Source organism: Lagopus muta, chromosome 1 (assembly GCF_023343835.1).
Source record: "Lagopus muta isolate bLagMut1 chromosome 1, bLagMut1 primary, whole genome shotgun sequence".
In the NCBI taxonomy this organism is placed as follows: domain Eukaryota; kingdom Metazoa; phylum Chordata; class Aves; order Galliformes; family Phasianidae; genus Lagopus; species Lagopus muta.
The window spans coordinates 76,991,348-77,002,889 of NC_064433.1; the positions used below are offsets into that span (position 1 = coordinate 76,991,348).

Here is an 11,542-nt window from a genome sequence, read left to right on the forward strand (position 1 = left end):
TTCAGTGGGTGGCAACACTGCCCATGGCAGGAAGGTTGGAACTAGATGATCTTTAAGGTCCCCTTCAACCTAAGCCATTCTATGATGTTAGCCTGATTCTGTCACTGGCTTTGCTCCTTTCCCCAGCAGGACGTAGCAACGTAAGGTACAGGGAGGGTGTAATCTTAGCAAACATGATGGCTAGCAGTGTGGGTTAGAGATAGAGATTATGCTGCAACTTGTGCCTCTTGGGATCAGCCAGAGATATATGGGTACAACTTCTAGGTGAGTGGGTTTGGGTCATTTTCCTTCTAGTACTATTAAAAGATACACTGCACAAAAATAAGGTGTTAATTTACAGAGAAGGAGTTCATCCCTGTATACTTCTGTAAACTGCAAATTTTGTTGAGTCAACAAGGTTCATTTACAGCCTGGCCTTCAGCACATACAGTGGAAGATGAAAACCACAGTGATCTCCAGGTTAGCCTGGTTAATCTAGGTCTGTGAGAAGGAAGACAGTACAGGGAAGTAGAGGCAAAGCAGTGCATATCCAGCTAGCAAATCATATAATAAATGTCAGCTTACCACTTATTTAACACTAGAGGAGAGCTGTGTGCTAGTATCAGATGTATCCTATATAACCAGAGGAGGCATGCCAAGCTAGCTCAGTGTTGATGGCCCCACTCATTAGCACAGTCAGCAGAAGCTTTGGGAGCTGCAAGGAACAGAATTTACCCAAGCGTGGCATGAGCGTAACGCTGACTTAGTGTAAAAAGAGAAGCTATCTTTTGGATTCAGCAAATCATAGAGTCACAGAACCATAGAATACCCCAGGTATTCTATTCTGACCCCACACAACATCACCCAAAATTCACACCCTATGTCTGAGAGAGATGTCAAAACGCTTCACGAATTCCATCAGTTTGGTGCCATGCCCACTGCCCTGGGCAGCCTGTGCCATGCCCACTGCCCTCTGGTGCAGAACCTTTCCCCGACCCCGAACCTGACTCTGCTCACAGCTCCGTGCCGTTCCCTCGGGCCCTGTCGCTGTCACACAGAGCAGAGCTCAGCGCTGCCCCTCCACTCCCTGTGAGGAGCTGCAGCCGCCATCAGGCCTCCCCTCAGCTCTTCTGCTCTGAACTGAACAAATGATGGGACCTTAGCCACTTCAGACCATTCCTCATCCTCACGGCTGTCCTTTAGATGCTCTCTCAGTGTTTTATGTCCTTCTTATATTGCGGCGTCCAAACCTGCACGCAGTGCTCAAGCTGATGCCATACCAGTGAAGAACAAGTACTTAGGCTCCTTATATAGGCTTTTAACCTGACCCATAGAAAGTTCAGATAAACAAGGCTGACAGATTTTGTGGTGTTTCCTCTTGTTGGAAGAACTGGAACTGAAAAGAAGGGACTGGGGAAATCAGGGAGGTAAGAGCAGGGCAAAACAGCTCAGGGCCAGAGAACAGGAAAACTAGAAAGAGGAAATGTATGTGGTTTGGATAGAGGAAAGCTGCCTGAACCCATAGGTTTTATGGGGAGCAGCAAATGGAGAATGGTAAAAGGGCGCAGATAGAAGACTGGTGTGGAAGAATTGATGGGACTGCAAATGTGCAAGGAGGGAATGTCTAAATTTAAGAGGCAGTAGATTGTTAGAGGTGACAGTAAGGGCAGCAGAAACCTCTAAGAATATTATGGAAATGGAGAGTTTATTTTATAGTATTTGATAAGAAAACCTGGTGAACCCAATGAGCTGCAGACAGTTTTGAAATGTAATTTTTACAGTGATCCTCACTCTGTGGGACAAATTCTCCTGGGTTGAAGTATTCAGCCAGTATACTGATGAAAAGCAAGCTGAGAGGCCACTGTTAAACCACAGAGTCACCACTTTTGATGTTTCTAAGCACTCATCTTTTGCTGCCAGCAAAAGATTTTCTGGATAAATGCTTCCCTGGAGATGTGGATTTGAATTCCCTATTAGTGTTATATATTTACATGGGGTGTATGGTATTTCTTCAGGGGTTAAAGGGTAAGTCACCTACTGACACATCAGTCCAGACTGGGGTAAGAAGTTACTTGTCAGGCCCCCAATTCTTAAAACTGAGTAAACACAGATAAGGTAAAGTTTATTGGAACAGTGTTTGTTATTTTGCAGAACTGTGTAACTTCTTGTTGCTTTCTTAAAAATAAAATTTGTTACAGTTAAAAAATGCATCAAAATCCACATCCTATCTTGTTTTCATAATTCCATCACATTAACTTGATTTCCAAATTTAGAAAGGATAAAAGATCCTTTTAGATCAGACATGGTAGTTCCCGTATTCTCATATTTACTATTCCCTTTCCATTTGCTCCTTTATTCATTCAGTATAATTTTCTTGGTTTAAGGTTATAGTTATGTATCAGCAACAGGTAGTTTTATTCTTGACCCCATCTTCTTTGCATAGTCACCTTCTCCTTTTTGATTCAGGTATTTATTTACACCAAAAAATATTTATTTTCTAAAAATTCATTTTCCACATTAATATCACATCATGTCTGCAAACATTTGAAGGTGTATTTTGTTTGGCAATCAATTTCCTTACCTGTCACATGTATTCAGTAGCCTCATGGCTGTTGATTGAGGTAGCTGCAGAGGGATTTTTGCTCTTGCTCTGGGGTGCAATTGCCATAACAACTGACCATCTCTCAGAAGAATCCTGCGCTTCTTTCACATTCAGTTTCTTCACCATTACAGTCCATATTAAAGACTTTTATTATTTCCTTGATTTTTCGTTTGTTTGTTTCCATTTCAAAGCAAAATTTTCAAGTACTCAGCAGGCCTGTTTTTTGTTTTTTTTTTTAGCTTCCTGCTTAATTGATATGTAAGCAAATTATGATCACATGCTCCAAATGTATTTTTCATCAACAACATTTTCTATGACTTTGTTTCTATTCACACAGACACAGTGACTGTTTTGTGAAGGAATTTGCTACCTGTCATATCAAGATTTATAGGCTTAAGCCCCATCATGATTATCAGAGACTTCCCCCAGTGCCTAACATTTTCTCTCAGCAAAGGACATGAAAAAAGGCAGTCCTGAAAATGCCACCAAAGCTCACCCATTCTCTCACTAATGCTGTGCACAGGCTGTTTTTTCCATGTTTTTGTCTTTCAGACAGCTGGGGTGGACTTGTCAGCTGGAAAGTAAGGCAGCTCCTCGCACTCCATGGAGGATCCACAGGGAAAAAGGAACAACTCTAGTTTCACATCCCAGCCTCTCACAGAGCTGGAATCTTATGAAAAGCAGGCTTGTAGAGAAGTGACAGCCTTCACTGGGTGCTCAATGAGTTGGCTGCATGCAGATGGACAGTGTTAAGGCTGGCATGGCACTGCCTCTTAGGAAGAGGCCCAGCAAAACCTGTAGCTCTGGAAGCTCTCCTCCATCCTACTTTCCTACTGCCTAAGCCCTCCTGCTAAGTTCCTTGTGCTTGGTAAAGAAAGAGTTAACAGGCTTAGAGGTGCTGGGATTGTTTCCCTTCTGCTTCTCCAAAGTGAAAGTGAAATCAAAAGCATGGTGCTTCTGGCAGCCTGGGGCAGGGCCTGGTTCCAGCTAGGCTTTCCGAGCATTTTGGCCTGCAGAAGACCCCTCCTTAGGGGCAGTATGATCCTGGGGCTAATCCTGTGCTGCTGCATGCTGGCTGTGCTGGCAGGTGAGCCGGGGCTTGGCTGGGGCTGTGCTTATGCTGCTGCTGCTGCAGTGCCTGGGGAAGGGAAAGCTGCCAGGAGACCTGATAGCAGCCTTCTGCTATCTGAAGGTGGGCTGTAAGAAAGTAAGAAACAGGTTCTTTAGCAGTTCTGTTGTCAAAGGACAAGGGAAAGTTGTTTAAAACTAAAACAGGGCAGTATTATATCGGGTATAAGGAAGACAGTGAGGGTGGTGAAGCACTGGAACAGGTTTCCCAGAGACATGATGGAAGTCCCATCCTTGGAGACCCTCAAAGTCAGGCTGGATGGGGCTCTGAGCAACCTGATGTAGCTGCAGGTGCTCCTATTCATTGCTGGGGAGTTGGGTTAGGTTACGTTTAAATGTCCTTCCCTTGGAAATTCAAACAATTCTACGATTCTATGATTAAAGCAGCTCGTGCACTAAAACAGTTCTTTTCCATCTTCTAAGGGACAGTGGAAGGCCCCACACCAGTGCCTGAGATCCGCAGGGTGGATGTTGTCCTTGGCTGCTCCTACGTGGGGGAAGGAGGATTGCCAAGAGCCTTTGGTGGCTCCCAGCATCCAGCTACCCTGGTGCTGAGGGGACTCAGCGTCACAGATGATGGCACCCTGAGAGATGTAACCGACTATGAGATCCTACAGGAAGACCACAGCTCCTCTGCTCCCATCATCTTTGAAGCCTCAGGTGAGTGAGGCATCAGAGCTGCTTCCAGAATTTTTAGCACCTCATGCCCCAGGCTTTTCCAAAAGAACTTTTAAATGGAGTTTAGACAATTACAAGGACTGCTGAACAAGTAATCCTCAAGCCTCCTGTTTTATTATGCTGGCCCACAGACGGATGTTGATGGTATAGCAGTAGAAACTGGGCCTTCCCACCAGTATTCCATTACATTTTGTTGCTGTGTGACAGATGGCAGCAGAGGGGCAGTATGACAAACATGGAAGTGCGCACGAAGCAAAAGTTTGTTATTTAATTCCTACATGAGGAAAAAATGGCACCCACTGACATTCACTGACACCTGCTGAATGTTTATGGAGACCTAGCAGTGGATGTGAGCACAGTGAGGTAGCAACCTTCATAAATTTTTAATTTTTGAATTAATTTTTGAAGATCAGAACTAGCTGATATTTAAAGTCTCTTCCAATCCAAACTATTCTATTATTACATGAATGGCCACTCAACTTCTATGCATGACCTCCTACTTTTAGCAATTAAGACTTTAAGAAAGGAATTTTGTGGAAGGCTAGAAACCCTGCTGCTGCATCTCCCCTCTACAGAGCTTATACTAGGTTGTCTCCTGGAAAATCTTTTGTCAATAACATCTTGAAAATTATGGCTCTATTTGTTATTATTGCATTCATAAAGAGCACTCCCACCTTTTGTTACTACTAACAATATTAGTATCTTAGCGTGCATGAAGTAGCACTGTCCCTCTCAGAAGGTCAGCAGTGTGTACTTGTCTCTTTTTACTTCATTTCTGGGCGCCAGCCTGCAGTCCTCCTCCATAGCCCTGGCTTTGTGTGTAACTTCACAAACACAGCAAAGCAAAGGCCCAAGCCTGTACTTCACTCTGGTCAAATTAGCTGCACACAATGCTTATATGCAAACAAGTGCTTATATACAAGCTTATCGAAGGCCCAGCAGGGTTGGTTAGCATGGGTCTAAGCTTTCCTGCTGGGGTGCGATTGAACAAGGCATGGGTGTGTTCAGCATGCTACAAACAGGCCTTGGGAATCTGAAAATGTCCCAGTTGACTGGAAGCTGGCAATCACTCCAACTTTCAAAAAGGATGAGAAAGAATACCCTGGTAAATGCAGGCCTGTCAGGCTCAGTTCAGTGCCTAGTAAAATTACGGAGAAAATTATTTTAGAATTTAGAATTTTAGAATGGCTTGGATTGGAAAGGACTTCAAAGATCATCTAGTTCCAACACCCCTGCTGTGGGCAGGGTTGCCACTCACTAGATCAGGCTGCCCAGGAACTCATCACACCTGGCCTTGAATGCCTCCAAGGATGGGGCATCCACTACCTCTCTACGTAGCCTGTTCCAGACATATTAGAGAGTGGCCAAAGAAAGGCTACAGAAGATGGTGGAGGGTCTGGAGGAGAAGACACGTGAAGAGCTTTGTTCCGTCCAGGGCAGAGAAGGCTGAGGGGTGGCCTCATGATAACCTGCAGCTCCTCACGGGGAGTGGAGGGGCATCTCTGAGCTCTGCTTTCTGGTGACAAGCTATAGAACCTAAGGGAATGGCATGAAGCTGTGAAAGGGTCAGGTTGGATAGCAGGAAAAGATTATCCACCAAAGGGTGATGCTGCCCTGGCACAGGCTGCTGGAGTTCAAGGAGCATTTGGACATCTCTCTCAGACATAGGGTGTGAATTTGGGGTGGTTTTGTGTGAAGCCAGGAGCTGGACTCAGTGATCCTTAAGGGTCCCTTCCAACCTGGGATATTTTATGATTCTATGATTTTTTCATGTACTGCAGACACTTAGTTAATTTCCAGTGATGTCAGTGGGAAGCACACGGATCACTTACAGGGGTCACATAGGGTGCTTATGCCTACATGCTTTGATTAAAAAGTGTTCAGACCCTAAAAGAATAAACATTGCAAGTCGTTACTTGTTACTTCACATATACAACTTACTACTGATTCAGCTGGAGGGAATCTGTTTTGCTTACTTCCCTTTTCTAACAGCTTCCTTTGCCCACAGTAAACCCTGTGCTGGCTGAAATGAAGCCAGCAGACTAAGGGATGTAAAGCAACCACAGCAAACATGATCTCATATTCTTTACAGACCTCCATTTGATAAACTTAGCCTTACATTTCTGTATTCTGACTGACACTGTAGTGCATGGAGTTTCTCATCTCATCAGCTTGCTCTGTCTTCCTTTCAGATCCAGACAATTAAATCTCTTCTCTCTCCTCACAGCACAGCTAGTGTCCATCCCGTACGCAGATGCCCTGCTGCATGTGGATTGCAGTGGGGAGGAGGTGAGCTGTGAGCTTTCCCCATATAATTTTCAGCAAGAGGGCAATGGTCTCTGCCCTGCCTCCTGGTTCCTAGCCACCATTCGGCTCTCCAGCGGGATCAGCATTGCCCTGCTGCTCAGAGGATCCAGCTGCAGCAGCCAGAAGGACTGGGGACACGATGTGACACTGCACCCAAAGCTGAAGATTCCAATGAGCAAGGAGGGGACTCTGCTGACTACAGGTGACCAGGTGGCCTGGGATCCCAGCCCTGCTCAAGCAGGGACATCCACAGGAGGTTGCCCAGAGCCATGTTCAGGTGCCTTCTGAACAAGTGCTTTGTCCTTCCAGACCACGGCACGTACTTGGTGTCCACTTGATTGTCAACCCTGATAACCCCACAGGGTTATCCTCCCAGCTTCCTCCCAGCTATTCTGCCCATGTGGCCCCTGAAGCATCACACAAGGGGCCTGCTTGGGGTGAGGATGTCACTGCCCATACCTCCCACTTGAGGACGCCTTCTTTACCCACTTTGATTTAATTCACTGCTTGCCTTTAATCCTCCTTTCTGTTTCTAGTGGAATTTCAATCATCATCAAACAACACTTCCCTGCGCACACGTCTTGGCAGCTCCATCACCCTTGACTGCCACTTTGCCTTGGCTCCCGGCTTCCTACTGTCCTCCCTGGAGTGGAGGAGGCAGCACCGAGGCAGTGGTCGCAGCCTTTTCCAATACCATGTGGGGAATGCAGGCCCGACAGTGCAGCCAAAATTCCACGTAGATGTGGAGCAGCTGCTGAGGAATGGGGATGCATCGCTTACCTTGCAGGAAGCAACTGTGGATGATGAGGGGATGTACATCTGCTTGGTGTCCACAGCACAGCACCAAGTCCAACACAATATCCAGTTGCTGGTGGCTGGTAAGGAAGGCACTGAAAGGTCACCCTGCTGCTTCCAATACTCACTGTCACAGCCAGCTTGTAGCTGGATGCCATTTGTGTTCCCTGCTCAGTTTCTGACCCAGTCAATTCCCTGTCTATTTCCTTCCAGAGCCCCCAAGAGTTCGTGTGTTCCCAACAGAGGTGTCATTCAAGAGAGATGAAACCATTACTCTGACCTGCAACATTGCTGGCTATTACCCCCCGGACATCTCGGTGAGCTGGACACAGAAGAGTCCTGAGGATGCAGTAGAAATCAGTCTCTCAAACACACGCTTCTCCAGTCACCGGCAAAGCCAAGATGGCACCTACAGCATCACCTCCTACCTCAGCGTCACGTCAGCCACAGCACAGGCTCCAGCCACATACACCTGCCATGTTTCACATGTGGCTCTGGAGGCACCCATCTCCATCAGCACCCATCTGAAGGCACCAGGTGAGTGTCAAAGTTAAGTGACATATTCTTCACCCATGGCCCACACCTCCTGCTACCTCATTACTTACCAAAAGGATTAAAATCTCTGGGATGCATCACGCATGCCTGCTTCTCCCTGCTTTCCTCCTGGTGTCCCCTTGTGCCCATCCTCTCTTCTGTTTCACTCCCTTAGTCTGAAGATTTTAAGTCAGCAATTATCTCATTTCCTACAAGGGATGAGAGATATTATGACTAAAAACAGAGCACTTGGATGGAGACAAGAGAACAGCCATGCCCAAGGAGCTGGACACCCAGCTGGATTCATTGTTCAACTGGAGGCTGAAGCTGCTGAGGAGCTGTAGTCCCAGCACTGCAAAGAGTGCTACTTCCCTTTAGAATTGATGTGCTGTCAGTGTTCTTGCTCTCCTCCCCAGCAGGAGGTTGCTCTCCTTTCTCCTGACCCATCAGGGAAAAACAAGCAATGCTGTCATTTAACAAGTTACATCATATCTATCTATCCAGTATAATTTGGCCCTGTGTTAATGGCCCTAGTGCATGTGTTTCCTGTCACAGCTGATGAGAGCATGTGTATTGTCAGATGCCAGGGGGTTTGATGAGCTGGGACAATCACTGGTTGCTGAAGTGCATGTGACATCCCTGATACTCCTCTTCCCCTACAGAACACACAGAATTGGAAGGATTGGTAGGAGGGGCCATTGCCACTGCCATTTTCATTTCTGTCCTCTTCATTGTGTTCAGAAGGAAAAGAGCAGGTAAGAGGCTAAGCACTGAGCCACTTCCCTAATGTGGGAGATGGGACAAGCAACATCTTCCTGGCACTGGCAGCTCAATGCCATGGCTGTGGAGGTCTGGCTGACCTATGGCTGCTGCTCCCTTTCTTCCCCTGCTCTGCAGTGTGCAGGGCTATGATCCCATAACTGGAGGCCTGTGATCCTCCCAGCTCTGCTGAGCATGGCAGGGCTTAAGTGCTCTTCTCCATTTGCTTCTGGTGAATCTCTGCACAGGGGTGATGGTCTGTGCACTTTGGTCTTCATGAATCTTAGTTTTTTTTCCTTTATTTCTTTCCTTTTCAGCTGAACCAAAGCCAGAGCAACTTCTAACAGCTTCAGAGTAGGAGAACTCTCATGTCAGCCACCTGCCCTCCACTGTCTCTCTTCTTTTAGAATCATAGAATCATACAATACCCTGAGTTGGAAGGGACCCATAAGGATCGTTGAGTGCAGCTCCTGGCTCCACACCAGGAACATCCAAAAAATCAAACCATATAACAGAGCACTGTCAAGACACCTCTTGAATTCTGGAAGCTTGGGGCTGTGCCCAGTGCCCTGGGACCCTGTTCCACATCCTTCTCAGGAGAGTCAGTCTTGTCCAAGCACTGACAGAGATAATGGTACAGAAGGGGAAGGGCTTACCCAGCTGGAGGATCTGAGCAACCATTCAAGAATGGAGTATGAGAAGAGAAACAGAAAAGTGTGCTTTCACCTCAGAACAACATGGACAACCTCAGCTCTGCTGGGATGCTGCATATAGATAAGTGTTTATATTACTGTACATGTGTGAGTCTGTATAAATAGGTGTACATGTAACTGTAAATAGTTATGCAATGAATTAACATACATTGTATATAGATACATAGCTGTAGATGTATATAGCTGTATTTTCTTAATGTTTTAAGGTATGAAGGAATATACTTATGTACGTGTGTGTGCATGTGTTTTAACTGTAGAGCCAGGCAAATGTGTAGGCAAAATTGGTTAATCTTCAAACTGAGCAAGTTGCTTATATTGCAAGTCCAGCAGCAGGAACAAGATGATGAAAGTTCTCCCATGGAAAGTTACAACAAAGTTTTTAATAAAAAATTGAGATTTAAGTTTACAAATTAGAGGTCTGTGGTTCTGCTGTTGTGAAAAATATGGAGAAAATTAAATGTTTTTAAAAATAAATAGAATTGTGTATTCAGATTAGATGTGGATGTATTGCATTTTCAAAATAAGGAGTGTTTTTAACTGTAACTATTAAGCTTAAGTATTCTTAGATCAATTGGCTGAGATCATTTGCATCTCAGCATCGTAAAAAATTTGGCTGAGGAAGTGTCTGGTCCAATTGACATAGGTATATTAGAATATTCTGGAAATCCCAAGATACTGGAAAAGGATGTGGTGCCAGCGTTCAGAGAGAAAGCAAGATGACACATGTGAGTGTTAGATGGCAACAACCATCTACCAGAGAGTGTAAATCTCATAGTATTTCTTCTTTTTTTTTTTTAAAGTTGTGAGAAACAGACCCAACTTCATTCTTTGATGAAATGTTTGGTTGATAAAAGTACTGGTGCAGATTTAACAAACCACTGAATTTGTAAATCAGCATGACATTCTGAAGAGAAAAATAACAGTTGTATATGCATCACAGTTTGCATTGTATAGATTAGTTACTGCCTAACACATAAATTGCAAAGGTTAGATATCCAAAAAGCAGCATTAATCACTGCCAAAAGTGTGTGCCTCTGCAAGAAGGAATGGTAAGCCCAGTACTTTTCAGTGCTAGGAGCAGGAGATACCATTTAACATTATTGTCAATGGGAGTTGCAAATGGCAAGTGGACTGAATCCTTCAGATCTACAGGGGCCATGAGAAGTTCATCTGTTCATCTGAACATTACCAATCAATACAAGATGCTCAGTAGTGCTGGTGGCATTTCCTTGTGTACCAGACCACCACACTGTTCCCATGCCATTGAACCATAAAACTCTGTTAAACCATCTACAGTACAGGTGCCCACACTTTTTAAAAATATGTATGGAAATTCTGGAGGTGATCCAGGGCTAAATGACCGATTAGGAAGCTCAGAAATTCTCTTCTAGGGAAGTGTTTTTGAAACACTGCTCTGATCTTACTATGACTGTTTCCCTTAATTACAGCACAAAGTGTCGGCACTGATGGCACTTCAACCTGCACAGACAGGCACAGGGAGAACCAACAGCTGCAAGTTAAATTTAGGCCTGTTCCAAGTAGGATAAGACAAAATATACTCAATGGTAAAGAGGATTTTCCTTGATGCCTGTCAGCAAAAACGGCAGACTATCTCACAAGATCTTCAAATAAAGACCAGATTACTGTCATTTAATCAAAACCAGTTAATGACCTCAGTTAAAAGAGACATTGATCTCTTCTTATTTAACAAAATACCAATGTCTTTGTTGCTTATGAAATGAGAGCTGGTGATTTGCCTGTCTTTTCACAGAATCATAGCATCATAGAATGGCTCAGGTTGGAAAAGACCTTAAAGATGATCAAGTCCAACCACAATCTAACCATACTATCCTAACAACCCTCCACTAAATCGTGTCCCTGAGCACCACATCCAAATGGTTTTTAAGCACATTCAGGGATGGTGACTCAACCACCTCCCTGGGGAGCCTATTCCAGTGCTTAACAACCCTTTCTGTAAAGTTTTTTCCAATATCCAAGCTAAACCTCCCTTGGTGCAACATAAGGCCATTTCCCCTTGTCCTGTCAC

The 11,542-nt window shown here is 44.9% G+C and overlaps 1 protein-coding gene across 1 annotated transcript; it reads left to right on the forward strand.

Moving 5' to 3' along the window:
* Window positions 1–3,528: 3,528 nt before the first annotated feature.
* On the forward strand, window positions 3,529–10,932 carry LOC125688260 (tapasin-related protein-like). The gene is made up of 7 exons (XM_048934065.1): window positions 3,529–3,668; window positions 4,133–4,369; window positions 6,615–6,896; window positions 7,231–7,572; window positions 7,703–8,026; window positions 8,686–8,778; window positions 9,100–10,932. The coding sequence occupies exons 1-7, from the start codon at window positions 3,530–3,532 to the stop codon at window positions 9,138–9,140; spliced, it is 1,458 nt and encodes a 485-aa protein (XP_048790022.1). The 5' UTR covers window position 3,529; the 3' UTR covers window positions 9,141–10,932.
* The last annotated feature ends 610 nt before the right edge of the window (window positions 10,933–11,542 follow it).

Coding starts and splice junctions, on each gene's coding strand:
- LOC125688260 (XM_048934065.1), top strand. CDS start 3,530: ATGGTGCTTCTGGCAGCCTGGGGCAGGGCCTGGTTCCAGCTAGGCTTT. Junction 3,669..4,132: donor CATGCTGGCTGTGCTGGCAG/GTGAGCCGGGGC, acceptor CCATCTTCTAAG/GGACAGTGGAAGGCCCCACA. Junction 8,779..9,099: donor GTTCAGAAGGAAAAGAGCAG/GTAAGAGGCTAA, acceptor TTTCCTTTTCAG/CTGAACCAAAGCCAGAGCAA.